At 49.4% G+C, this 21,901-nt stretch overlaps 1 protein-coding gene across 1 annotated transcript; it reads right to left on the bottom strand.

The window, feature by feature from the left end:
• Positions 1-490: 490 nt before the first annotated feature.
• B3GNT3 (UDP-GlcNAc:betaGal beta-1,3-N-acetylglucosaminyltransferase 3) lies at positions 491-19,640 on the bottom strand. Its single transcript, XM_053583913.1, has 3 exons — positions 19,495-19,640; positions 4,225-4,844; positions 491-2,528 (listed from the first exon to the last, which is right to left on the bottom strand). Exons 2-3 carry the CDS (start codon positions 4,792-4,794, stop codon positions 1,977-1,979), a joined length of 1,122 nt encoding a protein of 373 aa, XP_053439888.1. The 5' UTR covers positions 4,795-4,844; positions 19,495-19,640; the 3' UTR covers positions 491-1,976.
• Between the last annotated feature and the right edge of the window lie 2,261 nt (positions 19,641-21,901).

The following is a 21,901-nucleotide window of genomic DNA, read 5'->3' as shown; positions in this document are numbered from 1 at the left end:
CTTATCCAACCTCATGGCCCTTGCACACGCTGTGCTCGCCACCTCTCAGTTCTCCCCCAAGGCCATCTTCTCCTTTTTCTGGCTTCAGCTCAAACACCACCTCCACAGTCCTGGCTCCCTGACCTCCTAGGCTTGTCCCCATCACCGTGTCCTATTGTCTTATTGTAATTCTCTTCAAAGTTCTTACTTCCAATCTGATCATTTATAAGTTTGTTTCTCACTATAATGTGGATCAACTGCTGCCTCTTCCCATGGGAGGCAGAAGTACAGGGCAAGGTGTGTAGAACACAACAGGTGCACAATAAATACTTGTGGAAGAGAGGAAAAAGAAGAGGGAAAGTGGCAGAGCCATAGACCCAGTGGGAGATGGCAAGCCTCATGAGGACAGGGGAGGCTGCGTGGAAGCTGGGATGGGATTCAGAAGGGGTCTTGCTGGAAGCAGGTGACGGAGGTGAGCCCCACGTCCCACCCAGCTAAGAGCAGTCTCATCCTATGCCTCTCACTCCTGAGGAAATATGAGCTGAGGGAAATAGGGACTCATGGAATGTGTGTAAGCTGAGGGATGAGATGAGGTCACAGCTACTTGATAGAAATCCCTGCAGCCTTCTGCCTTATCCACGCCCTATTTTGACTTGTATACAGGGTGGACAAAAAATTCACGTGCAATTTAAAATAGTTGCAACTTTGAATTGCACACGAACTTTATGCCCACCCTGTATACTTTCTACTGGAAGGCTTTTGGGAATCAATGAGACTAATCTGTTAAAACTCTTAATTTGCTTTATTATTTTTTTTTAGAGGCAGAGTCTCACTTTGTCACCCTTGGTAGAGTGTCGTGGCGTCACAGCTCACAGCAACCTCCAGCTCTTGGGCTTAGGCGAGTCTCTTGCCTCAGCCTCCTCAGTAGCTGGGACTATAGGCGCCCACCACAACGCCTGGCTATTTTTTTGTTGCAGTTTGGCTGGGGCCTTGTTTGAACCCCCCACCCCTGGTATATGGGGACACCGCCTGTAATTTACTTCTTTAAAAAAATCTCCAGGTCTTCACAGAACTTTTTATTCCCTGAGGACCCTCTCCCTAATAACAATGCCTACAAAGCCTGAGTCCCAGACATCACAGTGGGTCACTGGCTCACTTGCATCTCTCCAATCTGTGAAATGCACTGGGCCACCTGAGGACCTGAGTCTCTCTCTGGGTACATGGTTGTGTGCATACTGGCCTTGGGTCCATTGAAAACCTGAGCCCACCGCTGCTCCTGGAATTCTGGGGTAGCACAGATGTGGGGGCTGAGTCCTGCTGGAGACTTCTGAAATGCTTCAATTCCCACAATCTTAAGTGGTCAGCTGCCTCCCTCGTCTAACACTCCAGCCACCTAAGCTTTTGAAACAAAGAAGGTGGTCCTATTCCATGGCCTCTGTCCCCTCTGTTGAGGGGTCCAAACCCATGGAGGAATTGAGATTAGGACCCCCCTTTCCTGGGATGAAAAGTATTTCTCACTTCAGCTGTATGTGGGCACAGAAGTTTCTGGTTAGCCTCAAAGCATGGCCAGAACTTATCCACCATTAAGCCACTGCAGGCTCACCACCAACAGAAGCTAATCACTGCTTGGGGTTCAATCTGTGAACTGTGTGGGGTGGGAAGTGAGACCTTGACCCAAATAGAATGGATGAAGTCGTCCACAGCTGGAACCCTAACAGAGGTGCTTCTGCTGTTAGCTGTCATGGAAAAGAGATGACATTTTCAGGGTTCCTCCAGCCATCCAAGGAGGATGCTGGAGCATGGACCAGGTGGGTCTGAGGGATATGAAGGAGTTAGCTAACCATTCAATGAATAGTCACTCATCAAACCTTCCTTGGCATTCCCCTATGCCTGGCCCACTTAGGATGGCAAACGTCTCAGCTTCCTAGAAGGAAGGTGATGCTTCTTTCTAGGGAAGGGGAGACAGCAGTCCTGAGGCTCGTGACCCTGATACCGCCTCAGTAGATGCGTTTCTGTTTGGTACAGTTGAGGTCAGGCTGCTTCAGCGCATCCCACATGAGCAGCATCTCATATGGTAGGAAGCGGTGCACCAGCAACAGCTCCCGATAGAAGCAGGGGTCAAAAGAGGACAGGCGCTGAGAGGGGGCCTGTATGCCGGCTGTGCGGATACCACTGTGTGAGGCAGGCTTCAGTCCCTCGAGCTTTAGACACATACCCAGGAAGACGTCATCAATGGGGAAAAGGTCTAGGACACGGGCAGCCCGGCGCAGGGCGGCAGCTGTGAATTGGGACAGCAGGAAGCCACCACCCCCACAGTAGGGTGGGTATTGCTCCTCCGTCGTCACCAACTTTGGTACATAGTACTTGCTCCATTGAGCCCGGATGGGGCCCACATTTTGGATCAGGTGGCCCACAAAGAGGTGGCGGCCTGGGTTATGGCCCTGCAGGTAAGAGACCATATTGTCTGTGTTCGCAAAGACATCATCGTCCCCATTGAGTACGAAGCTGGCATTGGTGCACCTCGTCTCCTGCCACTGTAGAAACAGCACCTGTGGGTAGGGTGAGTGGGGCACGCTGGCTTGAGGGCTGGAGAAATCTGCCTTGGGCCCCTGTTGGCCACCCCAGCCCAGTGAGCCCGGGAAAAGATGTGTCCCCAGTCAGGCCTGGGTTTGAAGCCCTGTCCTGGGGGGTAACTTGGGAAACCCTCTCTGTGCCTCAGTTTCCCACTTTCTATACAGGTCTTATCAGAGATCCTACCTTCAGGAGTGCTGGGGACTCATGGAGGTAATGTTCTGTAAAGCACTAAGAAATGCTTAAAAATTGGGCGGCGCCTGTGGCTCAGTCGGTAAGGCGCCGGCCCCATATACCGAGGGTGGCAGGTTCAAACCCGGCCCTGGCCAAACTGCAAAAAAAAACAAAAAATAGCCGGGCGTTGTGGCGGGCGCCTGTAGTCCCAGCTACTTGGGAGGCTGAGGCAAGAGAATCGCTTAAGCCCAGGAGTTGGAGGTTGCTGTGAGCTGTGTGACGCCACGGCACTCTACCGAGGGCCATAAAGTGAGACTCTGTCTCTACAAAAAAAAAAAAAAGAAATGCTTAAAAATTGTCATAATTACGTTATTGTTATGTTTCCCAACTCTACCCGACCAAGCCCTGTTGTTAAATAATCATTTGTATGATTGTTATTTAACATCTGCACACACCCACGACTGGACTCTGGGCTCCCCCAGGGTGGGGACTATATCTCCCCAGCACCCAGAGTGGGGATGGTGCTTCCTAGCACTAGACTCATATTTGTCGAATTGATGTAAACCACACACTTGTGTTTTAACAACCCTGTGTGTTGAGAGGTCCTGGCCTTGGCCTTAGCTTCCCCCATAATAACCTACATGGACTGGAAATTTGCTGCACGCCAGGCTCTACGCTTACCCAGCACTTGTCTCACCTTGAATCCTAAATGCAACCTTAGGAGGCAGTTGTGGTCCTTGTTCACAGATAAGGGAATGGAGGGTCTCCAGAGAAAAGCCCTCTCAGCAAAGTCACGCACAGAGAAGCACCACAAGAGCCCTTAAACCCAGGCCTGTCCGTGCCTGTCACTAGCAGGAACCAACACTGCAGGCCCCTCCAAAATGTCTCTACTTGGTTGGCTCTACTGAGGCCCAAGGGTGGGTCCCCAGAGCCTCCAATTCCTCATCTGCAGATAGGCAGGATTTTCTTACCTTTTGTGGGTTGCCCATCAAAAAAGTCTTCATAGAGCACCTACTGTGTGCCAGGGTCTATTCTAGGCACTAGGGATACAGACGTGAAACAGATACAGACAGAACCAGAACGAATAAATGAGATGTCTCTCCTGTCACTGCCAAGGTTAGCTGAGTGCCAGGCACTGGTCCAGGTGCCTTATAAATGCTATCTTTTGTAATCCTCACAGCAGCCCTCAGAGGTGGATGAATCTAATTCCTATCTCATTTTCCAGGTGAGGAAACTGAGGTACAGAGAATAAATTCCTCCAAGGTCAAACAGCAAGAAAAGAGGCTGAGCCTGGATTCAAACCTGTGTCATCAGGATTGAGATCTGTGCTGGTAACCTCATGCCTCTCAACCCTTTCTCCCAGCCTCCCCTGGAGGTCACCACAAGGCCAGGAAGGCCAGTAGAGAGATTAGATGGGGCCATGGGACCCTCAGAGGAAGTGGTGGTGATTTGGGCAGGAAGGACAGGTGGCCCTAATCAGGTGACCTCAGTCCTGCCCACCTGCTTGAGTGTGAGGTTAAAGAAGGAATCATGGAAGTCCCACTGCAGGATGTCACCGTGCGTCTGTGCCTCCATCTCCAGCAGCCGGTTGACCTTGTGGGCCTGGTGGGGGCGGGGGGCCGTGCCCACTAGGAAGAGGCGGCGCAGCCGCACACCTTGCACCTGGCGCTCCTGACCCCATGTCCGCCGCACCAGCTCCCGGCGCTCGTAGTTGCTGGGAGAGGACTTGATCGCTAACAGCAGGAAGACTGGCTCCTTGCACTTTTCCAGCGGCACGTCCTGCAGCAGAGGGAATTCGCGGCAGTGTTTGTGCAGCAGGAAATTGCGAATGTGCAGTGGCTCCTTGGCGAAGTCTGGGTGGGCGGCCACAGAGGTGTTGGCCTGGCACCTGGCCAGATAAGGGCGGGTGGGTGGAGTGGGCCAGGCCAGAGCTTTGGGGGTGGCTGGCGGCTTCTCAGAAATCTCGCAGTTGGATGGTGATTCACGCAGACTGGACAGGAGGAGGAAAGTGAAGGTGCCCACGGCCAAAACAAGACACAAGTCAGGTCGCAGGTGCCGGGGACACTTCATCCTGGCCAGGCCCGGTCCAGAGAAGGTCTGAGGAGCCCCCTCAGCGGCTCCTGTGGGGAGAACAATGCTTATTGGATGTTCTCATGGGCAAAGGCTTTCCTTGAACTACCAGTTAGGCAGGTTGTCAAAAATAGTGAAATTCACCCCCCACTTATTCTCTCCAGCCCCTTCAGCATCCCAACCCATACTGGCTCTGACTGTTGGCCAGGCCCTGCTGGAGATTAAATATTTTTACCATCACCTCATTTTACAGTAAAAACCGAGGACCACCCGTACCAAGGTGGAACCTTCAGACTCAACATGCCCAGAATCTCCCCCATCCACCCAACCTCGTCTTCACATCCTGCCTCAGAGGTGACCCAGGAACCTCCCCTAGGGAGCCAGAGAACTCTTATCAGATGAGAGCTGCCAGGGTCCTTCCTGCTTCCCTTTTCACTAGGAAGCTCTGAGCTTCTGGTACAACCACTATCCATCTTTCCTGTTTTTTTTTCTTAAATTTTTATTATTTAATTTTTTTTGAAACAGAGTCTTACTCTGTTGCTCCAGGTAGAGTGTTGTGGTGTCATAGCTCACAGCAACCTCAAACTCCTGGGCTCAAGAGATCTTCTTGCCTCAGCCTCCTCAGTAACTGGGATCACAGGCACCCACCATAATGGCCAGCTAATTTTTCTATTTTTAGTAGAGATGGGGTCATGCTCTTGCTCAGGCTCCTAATCTCTGCTATGCTCATCCCTCTCCCTGTGTACTGTCTAGCCAAGGTCTTTTGGGCCAGATAAATATGTGCAGCCTCAAAACACAGCTCAGATCCTGCCCCAAAGGTTCTTCTGTGTGATCTTAGGAAGGGAGCTTAACCTCTCTGAGTCTTGAACTCCCAAGCTCAAGCAATCCACCCACCTCAGCCTCCCAGAGTGCTAGGATTACAGGTGTGAGCCACCAGGCCCAGCCTCTGTTTTAATTTTCCTCTTTCTTTCATATCTTTTTCTGGAATTCAGGGCAAGAAGACAAATCTTTCCTGTTTTTAATAGTACTGTGTCCTGGCTTGACATCTGTAGCTTAGCAGCTAGGGCACCAGCCACATACATCGGAGCTGTTGGGTTCGAACCCAGCCTGGGCCTGCAAAACAACAATGACAACTACAACCAAAAAAAAAAATAGCCGGGCATTGTGGCAGGTGCCTGTAGTCTCAGCTACTTGGGAGGCTGAGGCAAGAGAATAGCTGAAGCCCAAGAGTTTGAGGTTGCTGTGAGCTGTGATGCCATGGCACTCTACTAAGGGCAACATAGTGAGACTCTGTCTCAAAAAAAAAAAAAAAAAAAAAGTACTGTGTCCTGAGCATGGGCCCTGGCACTTCACAGGCCCCTCAGGCCCAGCACATCTCAAATGAAGCTGTCTTCCTTAGCAATTCCTGTTATTCCCTTAAAGTTCATCTCAAATGATCTATCCTCCAGGAACTCCACAGGAAGAGTCTTAGTTTCCTGTCTGGTTCTTATAATTTCTTTCCCCCACCTGATCCCATGGTGGTATCTGTGTCTGGCTTTGTGTTCTCCTGACTAGGGGGCAGGAATTTGGGGGTTCTGGTATCACCCAACATCAGGCAGATACATGGGGGAGGCAGGGAGTACATGATGAATTTATGAGTAAAAGTGAATTCATTCAGTTTCTCTCTGGCAAACTCTTACAAATCCTTCAAAACCCTAGCTCTAATGACTCCTCCTCCTCCTGGAAACTTTCCCTTCTCACATCCACAGCCTTCAACCTCCCTTCCAAATCCCTTCCCTAGGCTTCCCTGAACTCCTCCATTACCTTTTTGTCTGGAAAGATGATGTCTGTTTTGTCCTCCAGCTCTGAATTAGAGGATCTACATTCCACTGCAGCATGAAATTGGTAGACTAGACTCCAGGCAGGACTTACCTATTCAGCAAACACTTATTGGCAGCCACTGTACCCAGAGTGGTACAGAATAGTACTCAAGAGCACACATTCATGAGTCCAATTCCTAGATTTTGAATCTTAACCCCTTCACCTCCTGGCTGTGTTTTTTCTCTGGTTTCCTCAGCTGTAAAGGGGACCTCCAAGCAGTCCCCACCTCATAGGGTTGTGCAGATATGAAGAGCTCCCAGTGCCTGGCACCTACTAGGCATCCAATGAGTGTTGAGTGAATATGTAAACCTCAGCACTTACCTCAGGATGCCTTGGGGTGTTTGTGCTAATTGGGGTCTCATCTGTCTCCCAATGGCACCGGAAACAGTGTGGTAGGCTCTATTGGACTTCTTTATCCCTGGGTGGAGTTACCTACTTGCTGGGAGCAAGGAAGAGGCAACTTTCTGTTTCTATCTGGAGCTACAAATTGGTGTTGGAGCTGGGGACTGGGATTCACTTCCTAATCTCTGCTATGCTCATCCCTCTTCCTGTGTACTGTCTAGCCGAGGTCTTTTGGGCTAGATAAGTATGTGCAGCCTCAGAACACAGCTCAGATCCTGCCCCAAAGGTTCTGCTGTGTAAGCTTAAGAAGGGAACTTAACCTCTCTGAGTCTCAATGTAAAACAGGAATAATCAACTCTGTGTAAAAGCACTGTTATGGGGATTTTATCCTCTGACACTTTGGACATGGCCCTGCCTCAGAACTTTTGCACAGGCTGTTCCCTCTGCTTGGAATGCTCTTCCTAGATCTCTGCAGAAACCCCTCCAATATCATTCCCATCTTTGCTCAAATGTCCCCTTCTCAGGAAGATCTCTGCAGGACATATTATCTCATTGGCATTCCTGATCCTTCACCCTATTCTACTTTTTTCTTTTTTCTGAGATAAGGTCTTGCTCTGTTGCCCAGGCTGGAGTGTAGTTGTGTAATCATGGCTCACTGCAACCCTAAATTCCTGGGCTCAAACAATCCTCCTGCCTTGGCCTCCTGAGTAGCTAGGATTACAGACACACACAACCATTAACTGCTAATATTTTTTTTTCAAGTTTTTTTTTTAATTTTTTTTTATTGTTGCAGTTTGGCCAGGGTTGGGTTTGAACTCACCACCCTCAGTATATGGGGCCAGCACCCTACTCACTGAGCCACAGGCACTACCCAAGCTGGCTAATTTTTAACATGTATTTTATTTAATTTTATTTTAGAGACAGACTCTCACTTTATTGCCCTCAGTAGAGTGCCGTGGAGTTACAGCTCACAGCAACCTCCAGCTGTTGGGCTTAGGCGATTCTCTTGTGTCAGGCTCCTGAGTAGCTGGAACTACAGGTGCCCGCCACAATGCCCGGCTATTTTTTTGTTGCAGTTTGGCCAGGACTGGGTTCAAATCTGCTACCCTCGGTATATAGGACCAGCACCTTACCCACTGAGCCACAGGTGCCACCCAAACATGTTTTTTAGAGCTGAGGTCTTGCTATGTTATCTAGGCTAGTCTTAAACTCCTGGCCTCAAGTAATCCTCCTACCTCAGCCATCCAAAATACTGGGATTATAGGTGTGAGCTTCTGCCTGGCCAGTTTTTTTTTCCATAGCATTTCTCATTGCCTACAACACATAATAAAACTTTTAAAATGTATTGTTTCTACTAGGCCACAAGCTCCATGTGACCTATCTTATTCCCCATTTTATCCCCAGCCCCTAAGATGGTGCTTGGTACATCATAGTACTCAACAAACATGTGTTGAATGAATGAATGAATGCTGGGTTCCCACAGCATCTTAAAAAATATTGGCTCTCAGAATGAATTTATTTATACAGTCATTCATTCAAGCCAATATTGATAGGCTCCTTCTGTACACAGGCACCTCCTGAGAGCTGAGGACACAACTGTGTGCAGAGGCTAGCAGTCCTTGCTACTGTGGAGGCCACACTCTCAAGAGGAAGCAACATTAAACGAGTAACTCAGTGAAGGACACAAGAGATAAGAACCAGTGGAGGACATGGGGTCTGCTGGCTGGTTTTGAATTTGAGATCTGGGTGACATTTGAGCTGAGATGTGAATGGCAAGAAGCTAGCATGGCTGAGGTCTGTAGGAAAGGTGTCCTGCAGAGGAGCTAGCAGGTGTAAAGGGCCTGCGGCAGTAAGTAGCTGTTTGAGCCTGAGCAGCTAAGGGACCTTCCATGGAGGTGGCTTGTGGCTGTCACATCCCCCAGTGGAGTTGGCTGTCAGCTCCAGGAGTTTGATTTCTGGAGGACAGGTCTGGGAGACCCAAAACGGTAAAGAAGCGGAAGCCTAAGATAAAACCACGAATGAGACACCAGAATAAACTGGACTGTAGAAGGAGATTTTCCTGAGCTAAAGAGACACTTGAGTCCAGCCAAAGCCTGAGCTCCAAGGACAGGAAAAATCTCATGGTTTTTCTACCTCCAGTAGAAAGACCAAGTCACCAAATGGGTCTTGGAATGTAGCCTCCTTGGATAAGAGAGAATTATTGTACTCTCTGTTGGTTACTTCTTTTTCTCCCAATCTATTGTTTCTCTATTTTCTTTTTTTTTTTTTTTTTGAGACAGGATCTTGCTCTCTTACCCAGGCCAGATTGTAGTGGCATCAGTATAACTCTCTGCACCCTCAATCTACTGGGCTCAAGTAATCCTCCTGCCTCAGTTTCCCTCCCCCCCACTTTTTTTTTTTTGAGACCAGGTCTTACTATGTTGCCCAAGCTAGTCTTGAACTTCTGGCCTGAAGCAATCTTCCCACCTTGGTCTCCCAAAGTGCCAGGATTACAGGTATAAGCCACTGTCCCAGCCCAATGGTTTTCTAAATGGAGGTGTTCTCCCTCACTCCAATAGGTTCTTGGTGGGGCATGAGCAGCTCAACGGAGGGTAGTGAGGAAAGAGGCTTGCTTCCCTCCTTGTTCACTAGATCTTATTAATGCAATCACAATCCTCTTCCCTTTTCCATGCACTAAAGATTCTACTCATTTGGTCCCTTAAAACCTCAAGCAAGAGGGTGGTGCCTGTGGCTCAGTGAGTAGGGCATAGGCCCCACATACCGAGGGTGGCAGATTCAAACCCGGCCCCAGCAAAACTGCAACAAAAAATAGCCAGGTGTTGTGGCAGGCGCCTGTAGTCCCAGGTACTCTGGAGGCTGAGGCAAGAGAATTGCCTAAGCCCAAGCAGGAGGTTGCTGTGAGCTGTGACGCAACGGCACTCTACCAAGGGCAATAAAGTGAGACTCTGTCTCCAAAGAAAAAAAAAAGAAGAAGATGTTGCTCTTTTTAGTGTCAGCCACATCTGTGTACTGGTGTGAGAAAGAACCTCCAGGCTTCCCTTTCAGCAAGACTGAGATTGCTGAGGATTCAATAGTTCGTTCAATAAACTTTACTGGATGCCTCTTTGGGCGGAGCTACAGGCAGGGATCAACCTATCCTCTTGGGTCTTACTGGCAGAAGGGGCTGGAACCTCATTCCTACAATGGGAGGTGCCGGGGTTTGGGACTCAGCACCAGGCCAGAGATGGCTTTTCCAAGGATGAGTTACTGCTTGGCATTACCTACTTCAGGACATTCAGCACCAACTCTGGGGCCTTTTCTGGGTGGGCCTGGAGGGCTGATAGGAAGTCCCTCCCAGGCCTTGGTTCAAGTCTCTGACCTCCCCAAGATTCTGCTTCTCTAGGTCTTATTGTAAAATGGGATGATTGGACTTGTTGAAACCCAAATTGCTTCTTCCTCTGAAGTCTGAGTAACTTGGAAGGAATCAACATTCCCATTTTATAGATGGGAAATTGAGGCTCAGAGAGTAGTCCCAAGGTGGCCCAGTGAGCACCTCACATTGCCACGTAAACAACTCAGTTGCATCCAACTTCCTGAACCCCAAGAAAGTCTTAACAGCTCTTAACACATATGAAAGTTCATCATTCTTCCAATAAGTATGTGCTTGGTGCTTCTGAGGAACCTGAAAAGCCTCAACCCTGGATCTGCTCCTCCTAGGAGCTACTGGTCTAGGGGAGACAGGGCCAGATACCTGTTGGGGGTCACGATTGGACTAGAACAAGCGTCCTCAAACTTTTTAAACAAGGGGCCAATTCACTGTCCCTCAGACCGTTGGAGGGCCAGACTATAGTTAAAAAAAAAAAAAAACTATGAACAAATTCCTATGCACACTGCACATATATCTTATTTTGAAGTAAAAAACAAAATGGGAACAAATACAATTCACACTGCTTCATGTGGCCCATGGGCCACAGTTTGAGGATGCCTGGGCTAGAAGATTGGGATATTGAAGCTGAATCTTTCAAAGATGTGTAGGAGTTCACTAAGGAGAGTGCAAGTGGAAGAAAGAGCAAATGGAAAAGTGTGGAGGGAAAAGAAAACAAGTCCTATTCGAGGAACCTTATGTAGTTTATTTCACTGAAAACCATACGTACTTTATTTGGGGGAGTAGGGACTGGACCTATAAAAACCTAGAATGCCAGGATGAGAAGTCTCATCCTGTGCTATCTCTTGGGGGTGAAGGGAAGCTATAGAGGTGTGTGAACAAGGAGAGGTAAGGGCATATTCATTGTTAAATGGTCCCTCTGGGGCTGGCACAGTGCCAGGCTGGGCTATGGGAGCCCAGGGAGTAGGCGAGGCTTAAAGTTGAGACTCAGGAAGGCAGGCAGGAGGAATTCCCTCTCCCATCACAGGCCAGGTAAGAACACTGAGTCCCATTTTTAGGGGATGAAGTGAGGCTCTGATTGGTGTTCACTACACCCTGTGTTGAAGTATTGAGCCTTCGAGAAAGTCCCATCCCTGGGGAGATCCCAACGACCCTTCTGGACTCTGCATCCAGACCCTGAGAGAAGACACTGGCTTCACACAGTGTCAGATTTTAACCCCATTCCAGATACATCTAGAATCCATGTGGGGGGAGGGGGTCAGGGTTCAAGTCCCACTTTGCACTGAGTTGAGATCTGTGACTTCTTTCTAATTCTTTGTTTCCTCATTAGGACATGAGAGTGCTGAGACAACTCCCCTGCACACACACACACAAAATGGGGCCACAGCTCCTTGTGACAAAGGGCCAAGCATATCCTAACTCTGTGGTTACCGCCTCAGTGACAATCACTTCATTGTCCCGATTCCTTTGATTCACCCCCAGTATCACCCACTTACAGACAGGGACACTGAGGCTCAGTGCAGTGCAGGATCCGAACCCAGGACCTGAACAGGTAGGGTCCTCCCACCCTATATCCCCCACAACATGGAGTTATCAGGAGATTCTCTGACCAGACCTTAGTACTTCTCAGAATCTTTCATGAGGAACCATGTCACTGGTAGCACCAAATATCTCTCAACAGATAGAGGACTTGGGTATGGGGCACAGGTCAGCCAATGCTTGGCCATCCTAGGCACAGCCAGGTGATTGAATCCGTTGTAAACACACATGAGACATTTTGAACTGACCCACTGGTTATGAAGTATTTGCTAGGGACCTATTGAATGCTGTGATCAAGCTAGCCTTCCTTTCACTATATGAATACATTAATGATATTGACAATTAGTAGCCATGCCATGATAAAATGCTACAGAGGAAGGAAAAGTCCACAGGGGAACATAGCAACCTGGGCATCAGGAAGCTCCTGAAGGATGATGGGGGAAGATTCCCTTCCTGGGCGAAGGGCATTCCAGGAAGAGGGCAGAGAAATTGCAAAGGCCCTGGGGTAGGCATGAATTTAAAGTGTTGGTGGCAGAATCAGGAGACTGGTTTGGTTGGAGAAGGGTGGGAGGGGGGAAATGATGGTGGGTTTACCAGAGCATGTTGGGGTGGGAGAGTAGAATGGGGCAGACTATGAATAATCTACATTTTATGTGAGGAGCAATGGGGAGCCATGGAAGGTGTAGGAGCTCGGGGGGGGGGGGAACCACATTTATTTATGCCTTTAAGGAGTCCTTCATAACTGAGGCCAAGGGGGTAAGGACAATCTGGGCAGAGGAAGAGGCCAGGGCAGTGTCCAGGTAGAAAAGTCTGTTGGCCTTAAAAAAGGCCAGCCAATGAGCAGAGACTAAGAAGTGGGCACGTTCAGGAAGTATAAGGAGAGTCATCAATGTTTGGAGCCTGGATGTAGGGGGTGGAAAAGGAAGGACCAAGGGGAACAGAATGTGAGAAGCCTCTGAGCCTTTCAATGAAGACATTGAGGGGATTAGGAGACTCAGTCTGGTTGGTACATGATAGAATATAAACTAGGACAGCCCAAAAAGTCTTTCTTTTCTTTCTTTTTTTTTTTTTTTAAGAGTTGGGGTATTGCTATGTAGCACAGGCTGGCCTTGAATCCTGTATGCAGGTGATCCTCTCTCCTCAGCCTCTGGAGTAGCTGAGACCACAGCCTTTTCATAGTGGAGGAGCCCATCTGTATTTTGCTTGCACATGGCAGGGCCTCTTCTGAGCTTCTGCTCAAGGTGGGTGGAAGAGCTCCACTCCTAGTGGGACATGGAGCCAGTGTACAGGGTCACAGCAGCGACATCTGGGCTGACTCTCTGAAACCCTTGCCTGTTACCGACTACCAGCCCCATCAGTTCTGCCTGGGGCTATTTGATGACTTTGCCAAGCCCCAGAAGCCACTTCCTTGAATGCACACAGAAAATCCAGTGTTTTCCTTTGTCAGGACCCAGGAGCCTCCATGTGGGGTGTGGCTGCCAGCTACTGATTTATAACTGTGAGATCTAGTAGGCCTCAGAAAAAGCACGTGATTCAGTTAAGACAAGTCAAGTAGAGCCAGGCTGGCTCACACTTGTCATCCCAGTGGGATGAGGTGGGAAAATTGCTTGAGGCCAGGAGTTTGAGAGACCAGCCTGGGCAACATAGTGAGACCTCATCTCTACATAGGCATGGTGGCACCTGTGTAGTCCCAGCCACTTGAGAGGCTGGAGTGGGAAGATCACTTGAGCCCAGTAATTGGAGGCTGCAGAGAGCTATGATGACACTACTGTGCTCCAGCCTGGGTGACAGAGCAAGATCCTGTCTCAAAAATATCAAAACCAAACAAACAGAAAAGCTTGTATGGAGGTGAGGGGCAAGGACAAAGAGGCACTGACTCCAAGTCTTCCTAATGCACTTAAGAGCTGAATGGTCATACAACGAAATGTTCAAGATATATTTAATAAACAAGAAAGGTTGCATATTAGTGAAGTACTGAATATTAATGAACCACTAAAATATATAAAAGGTACCCAGTATTGGGTGGCCCCTGTGGCTCAGTGAGCAGGGTGCCGGCCCCATATACCGAGGGTGGCGGGTTCAAACCCGGCCCCGGCCAAACTGCAACAACAACAAAAAAAAGCCGGGCGTTGTGGCGGGCGCCTGTAGTCCCAGCTACTCGGGAGGCTGAGGCAGGAGAATCGCCTAGGTCCAGGAGTTGGAGGTTGCTGTGAGCTGTGTGACGCCACGGCACTCTACCGAGGGCGATAAAGTGAAACTCTGTCTCTACAAAAAAAAAAAAAAAAAAAAAAGGTACCCAGTATTTATAATATATAAAACTGTTGCAACAGGGCGGTGCCTGTGGCTCAGTCGGTAGGGCGCCGGCCCCATATACCGAGGGTGGAGGGTTCAAACCTGGCCCCGGCCAAACTGCAACCAAAAAATAGCCGGGCGTTGTGGTGGGCGCCTGTAGTCCCAGCTACTCGGGAGGCTGAGGCAAGAGAATCACTTAAGCCCAGGAGTTGGAGGTTGCTGTGAGCTGTGTGAGGCCACGGCACTCTACCGAGGGCCATAAAGTGAGACTCTGTCTCTACAAAAAAAAAAAAAAAAAACTGTTGCAACAATAAAAGGCTGCAATTCATATTCATGATACACTAGTAAATATTAACATATTGTGGTTAACATTAACACGCTACGGGGGCAGTGCCTGTGGCTCAGTGAGTAGGGCACTGGCCCCGTATACCGAGGGTGGGGAGTTCAAACCCATTCCCACCTGAACTGCAACAAAAAATCGCTGAGTGTTGTGGCGTGTGCCTGCAGTCCCAGCTACTCGAGAGGCTGAGGCAAGAGAATCGCCTAAGCCCATGAATTGGAGGTTGCTGTGAGCTATGACGCCATGCACTCTACCGAGGGCAATAAAGGGAGACTCTATCTCTAAAAAAAAAAAAAAGAAAAAACATTAAGATGCTACTAACACTCCCAAGGCACCAAACATTCATGCTCACTGAATATTCATGACTCATTGCCTATACACAGTAGTAAATTTGAAGGCCTCATTGAATATTAATGAGCTTCTAGAGGTACAGAAAAAGTTTCCAGCTCAGCAAAGCTGGCAAAACTCTGATCCCCTGTCCTCTGCCATCACTTCCAGGTGACTCCCAGGGCCAGACTGTCAGGTGGCAGCTTGCGGCTCCAGGAACCTTTGTCTTTCAAGCCAGTTCTTATCGCTGTTTCCCAGGAGGCCTTCCAGGCTGAGAGATAACAGAGGTTATCTCTCTTGTGAATGTCAGGCCCCACCTGCTAGCTCACTCTGTCCCTGGACTGTTCTGAGACCATGAGGAGACCTGCCCACACTGACTCAGAGACAAAGGTCTTCTTAGAGTCAAGGTGATTCCCCATGTGATGCTCCCATTTTCCAGATGAGGAAACTGAGGTTTTTTTTTTTTAATAATGCTTTTATTTCTATTTTTATTTTTTTTAAGACAGAGCCTCAAGCTGTCCCCTTGGGTAGAGTGCTGTGGCATCATAGCTCATAGCAACCTCCAACTCCTGGGCTCAAGAGATTCTCTTGCCTCCGCCTCCCAGGTAGCTGGGACTACAGGCGCCCACCACAATGCCCGGCTATTTTTTGGTTGCAGCCGTCGTTGTTTGGCAGGCCCCAGGCTGGATTCGAACCTGCCAGCTCAGGTGTATGTGGCTGGCCCCTTAGCCGCTTAAGCCACAGGCGCCGAGCCTATTTTTAACTTTTATTTATTTATTTTGAGATAGTCTCACTCTGTGGCCCTGGGTTGAGTGCCATGGTGTCATCATAGCTCACAGCAACCTCAAACTCGGGCTTGGGAAATCCTCATCTCAGTGTTCCAAGTAGCTAGGACTACAGGTGCCTGCCATGATGCTGGATAATTTTTCTATTTTTAGTAAAGATGGCGTCTTGCTCTTGCTTAGGCTGGTCTCGAACGCCTGAGCTCAAGCAATCCACCAGCCTCAGCCTCCCACAGTGCTACGTGACCACTGGAAACTGAGGTTCTGATAGGACTACTTCTGGATCCCTTTCCTGGCCTGTCAGACACCCCACCCCATCCTCAGCTCCAGAGACTCCAGGCCTGGGTAACCCTGACTGGCCCAGCCACTGGCTCTGTCTGGGTCTCAGGAAAGCAAGGCTTTACCTTGCTCAGCAGCTGTGAGGACTAGCCACTGAGCTGATGACCTTAAAGCAGCCTCGGTGGCCCCCAAAGAAGGATATTCTAACTTAACTACAGACCATCCGTAGAATATGAAACAGGTAGCTGGGACTCCTGACTTTAGCATCGTCATCTACAAAGCTGCTTTGGTTGCAGCTGCCAACTATCAGCATTGCTGAGGCCATCATCATTCTGGCAATTCCCACCAAACCTAAATTAGAATTTGGAATATTCTGAGGCTGTCAAAAGGTGAAGCAAGGGGTAGAAGGTGACAGAAGCATCTGAAAAACCCTATTTGTATGCATAAGGGCTTGAATCCTGGGAAAAGTTGGAGGATCAAGGGACAGCTCCAAAATACAGCCTTTTCTTCTTCAAGCAACATTGAGACATTAAGAGCACCACCAGCTACCTTTATCACCTGCACACTTGAGGCTGCTCTGCGAAAGTGCTGAGCACCTAGTGTGTGCCCGGGTTTAGGATCTGGGGACACAGCCAAAATGATGGAAACCCTTGTTGTCAAGGAGCTGATGTGCCAACAGGGGGCAGAGAGGCAGGGAATGAAAGAATTTTCTGGAGAAGAGCAAGCTTTAGGGGTGAGGAAACTCAGGGTAGGAGTTGGGGATACTTATAGGAGCCTCTGGCCCATGAGTGAACCCTCATGACTCTCACTGAGCCTCCCAGAGGAGAAGCCTAGTGTTCAGGGTGGACCCTGGGCATGGAGAGAGTGTCCACCTGCCAGAGTCACACAGCCGACTGAGGCTGGGGAGGGTGGTAGAATTTGAATCCTGATCTACCCGGCCCTGAGGGTGGTTCCTAATCAATCCATGCCAGTTTGATCTTCCAGTAATGCTGGGCTGTTCCCTTTTTATAAGGAGCAAGAGTTGCTTTTGTAAACAGAAGAAAAAGCCCAGTAAAGATAATTCCTTAGAAAGGCTCATATGGCCAGATCCTCCTTTAGTAAAAGCATGTGTGCAGTGGGTTTTATGTCAATATATAACCAGTATTCATGCTAAATACCTGGGTGTGGAGAAAGGGGCCGGGTGGGGACAGGGAAACACATACACTTCAGACTTTGGTGACCAGAGGCTCTGTAACAGATGACTCATTAGACAAGCTGCTTTCTCCTTTGCAGGAACTGCCTGGGGCATCAGGGATGGGTCTAGGAAGGGATTTGAGGCTGGACAGGGGCCCTTGAATAAATGCCAGTCCTGGCCCAGCAGAGCCTCAAAGGGCATCTCTGGGCTTACTTTCTAGATGTGGTCCTTCTTCTTGGTGGGATTCTGGCTTGGCTTGATTGTTCCCTGTGATGGGGAACTCACTACCAACATAGCAAACTAAAGGAAATCCCCTCAAATGGAAGTTAAGGGGAGAAACTGGGCTCCCACCCAACCTCCCTTCTTGACTGACCTCTGTGTGCTGGGGGAGGCAGGCTGTGCATACTAGTTTAACCTTGGACCCTTTCCACAGTCCTGGGCTGATGGGAGAACTGAAATCTCATGGACCCCTCCTCTGGTGACTTCCTGAGCCCCCATACCGTCAGGCTGGTCAGTGCCCTCCTCTGGGCTCTGCGATATTCACAAAATCATTTCTGTCATGCAAAGATAAATGTTATGAATCAGAACATAATGTGCTACATGATCAAAATTAGTGTTAACATGCCAGCCTTGTCACCATTTTCTCTCTAAACTCCACACCTGTACTAGGAGGTGGGTTGTGTTGGCCCCATTTTTATAGAGAAACTGAGGCACACAGAGGTCAAGGAACTTGCCTATGGGAGGTTGGGTGAGAGCCTAGTTCTTGCTGTTAACTTTCATTTGATGAGACTTCCTTTAGTTTGCTATGCTGGTAATGAGTTCACCATCGCTGGGGATAATCAAGCCAAGCCAGAATTCCACCATGAAGAGGGACCACATAGGCATGTTCTGTTGTTCATGGGAGGCCTGGGCAAGTTCCTGTGCTGGGCAGGAGGAGAAGTCACCTAGTGAGACCTTGCTGGCTCTTCCTAGGCTGGCCCAACCCTGCACAGGGGTCCCTGGGTTGAGCTGGCTTATCTGTTTTTCACCTGGAGCAGAGAAGCTCCAATGGTTCCCCCATATCCAGAGCACCTGGCAGGAACTGCCACGCCCTGTAGTCAAGGGAGGGAGGAAAAGAAGCTGTCCAGGCTGGGCTGAGCAAACACCTTGCTGCTCACCCAGGTTAGGTGGGGGCCCAGCTGTCTGATTTGGGGGTCATACCTCTTCCTCCTAACTCTAAGGATATTTGCCTTGCCTAGTGTGGTGGCCACCCTGAGGGCAGGACAGTGGGAGGAAGTGGTGGCCCTGGGAGTTGTTCCTGAATCAACTTCTCCTGGACCCTGAATCCCAGATCTGAACTATAGGAGGTCCTGGTCTGAGTTGGGAAGCCTGTTTCCGCATTTGAAAAGTGGCCATAAAACAAAAATCTGACTCAGAGGGAAAGTTGGTCAGGAATCTGGAAAAAGGATCAGAATGATGGCTAGAGACTAATTATTCTTAATATAATTATGGTGAAATCCACCTGTCCCTGGGCACTCACAGCTTTTTTTGATTCAATTCATCTCTGCAATCCTGTGCCATGAGCTCACTTGACATATAGGGAAAGGCTCAGAGACCTAAAGGTACTCACCTGAGGATTCATCCCACTGACCAGAAATGCACATCATAAAAACTTGTTTTATAAGTTATCTCTCTGATTTACAATGAAAAAAAAAAAAAAGAAAGAACGAAAAAAGAAAAACTTTTTTTGACTGGGTGCTTCAGGCAGCCTCATCACAGCCAGATCACTGCCCCAGCTCAGCATCACTGCCCCAGATCACTGCCCCAGCTCACTTCACTCAAACTGAAGTGCATTTGAAGCTCAGGAATAATCTGTTCATACCACACAGCCAGAAGCCAGAGACTGGACTCGCGTGCCCAGGATGTGTCCCAGCACCTGGCAGGGCCGGGAGCATCAGGGAGAGTCAGATGCAGTCCCCTCAAGAAACAATAGTAAACTCAATCAAGGGACCCCCGTTCAGTCCTTGACCAGACCCTCCCAATCAGCCCTTTAACAATCTCAACAATAACGACATCAGTAATAGTAAGGGCCAATGCGTACTGACCGTCACCCACATCTCTAGTCTGATCCAACCCAATCTTGGAAAGGAGGGCGGGCGTCCCGTGTCGCCAGGCTTGCGGGAGGCTTCCTCATAACCAAGATCCGAGCTGGCCTTGGAAAGGAAGGCGACTATGACCGACGAGGGAGTTATTAACCAATAACTAGGTTATTGATACTCGGAGCTCCAGAATGTCCCCGCATCTGCGGAGTAAACGCACTGGATACTTGTGGGGGCTTCTCTGGAGCCCCAAACCCACTCACCCCGCCAATACCCACCATGGGGGTTAGCCAGGTCCTCAGAGGCCCCCCAACCGGACTCACCCCCAGACAATGGTCCAGCCTCAGGTGCCTTATACTTGTCTCTCTCAGTTCCCGGAGCAAAAGAAGAGTCTTCCCTTGAACTCGAGCATCCGCTAGGAGCCTGGCTCCTTCCTGCCTCCTCACCGCTCTCTTCCTGCCTGGCCCCCTCTTTCAGCTGTGCCCAGTTTCCCAATGGCCTGGGAGAAGTCTCCCTCCCCCAACCGCCTGCTCCTCCCTCCCAGGCCCCGCCCCTTTCCCCGGCCAGGCCGTGGCTCCTGCAGTCTTCTTGCTTCCCTTGCTCCTCTGGAGGCTCACCTGGAGCAGAGAAGCTCCAATGGGTCCCTCTTACAGGCAGGGAGTGAGCTCCCCGCGGCTATTAAGTGTACAAGCAGGCCCTTGCGTGCCCATGGCGTAGGACCCTGCGCAGCGTTGGCGCACGTGTATTCCATGAAGAAATGATTGGATCAGGGGGAAGGGGAGAAAGTTGAATCCAGCGGCCTTTCTGGACTCTGCTGGATGTTCAAAGATTCCAGAACCAAGAAACCTGTCCTGTGTCTCTAAAACATCCGAATGCCGTGAGTTGCCGTTCGGAAAGATTCTGGAAGTCGAAGATCAGATTTGTAGATCTGGGGAGTTGGGGTTGTCGAGGATTCGAATCCTGTTCCGAATATCTGAGTCTCTAGAAGTTTCCAGCCTTGACATGTGGGGGTCGGAAGCTCTGGGGTGAGGGAGTCCTGGGTGTGAAAGCCGGCAACGGTTGGACTCAACCCCTGCTTCCTTGTTCATCCCTATTTATTCCTGAGGAGGAAAGGGATGGGGACTGTCCTGTTTGTGCCTCAGTTTCCTTGCCTGTAAAATGAAGGAACTAGCTTCTGGGTCCTCTAGTTGGGAGAGGTCTGGGGAGTGAATTCTGCTCAGAGCTAATGCTTGACCAAAACTGACTTTATTAAAGGAGATTACATCAAACGGCTCTGGCGCATACCCTCCCCATCCCCCGCTTTTTTTTTTTTTTTTTTTTACAGCGATAAATTCTCAGACTCGCCCGACTGGGCCCCTGGGTTCTCTGAGGTCGTTGGCACTAGCAAGGAAGTTGTTGCCCCATGCAGGAGCCTGCAATCCTGTTGGGTAGAATCTCTGCCCATCCCCCACCGCCAGCAGGTACCTACCCCTTTCTGCCTGGCCCGGACTTGCGTGGGCCCCAACTTCAAGTTCAGGGTTCTGGGAGCCCACTGGACGGTTGAGTAAGTGAACTGGGGGCATGCTTGCTCGCCCAGGGGTTTGGGAAACTGAGCCCTCCCACCCTCATTCAATGTGTGAGGCTGGAGACTCCTTGAACTCCCAGTGCTTCCGGGACCGCTGGGCGCAATAATCAGAATGGATTCAGGTTCCCCAAGGGCCTGGGTTCAAATTCAGCTAGAACTATCACGTGATTCAGCAATTCTTCTCCTAGGTATCTACTTAAATGAACCGAAAACAGGTGTTGAAAGAAATATTTGTGTAGGAATGTCCAAGTATTGTTCACAACAGCCCAAAGGTGGAAAAACCCACCCAAATGTCCACCGATGGATGAATGGACGAGAAAAACGTGGTACGCCCACGCAATGGATGATACTATTCAGGCATAGAAAGGCGTGAAACGCTGACACCTGCTACAATGTAGGTGAACCTCAAACAATGCAATATTGTGTGATTTGGTTTATAGAAATGTCCAAAACAGGCAAATCCATAAGGACTACAGATTACTGGCTGCCAGGGGCTGAGGGAGGAAGAATAGGGAGTGACTGTTAATGGAGACAGTGGTCTCCTTTTGGAGAAAGGAAAAGTCTGTTTCTGGGGCTACATAGAGGTGATGGTGTTACAATATTGTGCATTTACTGAATCCGTACAATTGTTCACTTTAAATTTAATATTCTGATATGTGAATTTCACCTCAATTTTTAAAAAACCAAGTAGGCTACTCACCAGCTGGGGGGGTGACCCCTGGCAAATGACCCAATCTATTGTTGTATGCCAATCAATCACTCTGTGGTCAAGCTGACATTTTTTGGACCCACCCAGGTGAAGGAGACCAGGGTGTGTAACTTCCTAATTAGACTCCACCCACCTACCTGGGGTTGGCCAGTTAAACGGGTTGGGTCCTACCCTCTACTCCCTCTCACCTTGTGCCTCACCTTCCTGAGATAGAACATGTCACACCTGCTCTGAAAGGCTAGGCATTTAGGAGGCCACACCTGGGGGGGGAAATGCCTTTTGTGTTACAAAAGGTGCCCGTCACTTGTGACCCAAGGAAAGCAAATTAAAGCCACCAGGAGGTGCCATATCTCCGTCATTTATCAGATGGGCAAGAACCCAAATCCCAATTTTTTTTTTTTTTTTTTTTTTGAGACAAGGTCTTACTGTGTTGTCTGGGCTAGAACGCAGTGACATC

The sequence above is a fragment of the Nycticebus coucang genome, chromosome 3 (genome assembly GCF_027406575.1).
Source record: "Nycticebus coucang isolate mNycCou1 chromosome 3, mNycCou1.pri, whole genome shotgun sequence".
NCBI classification, from domain to species: domain Eukaryota; kingdom Metazoa; phylum Chordata; class Mammalia; order Primates; family Lorisidae; genus Nycticebus; species Nycticebus coucang.
Note: the sequence above shows the minus strand (reverse complement) of the source record. Positions and strands in the feature narration are given on the sequence as shown.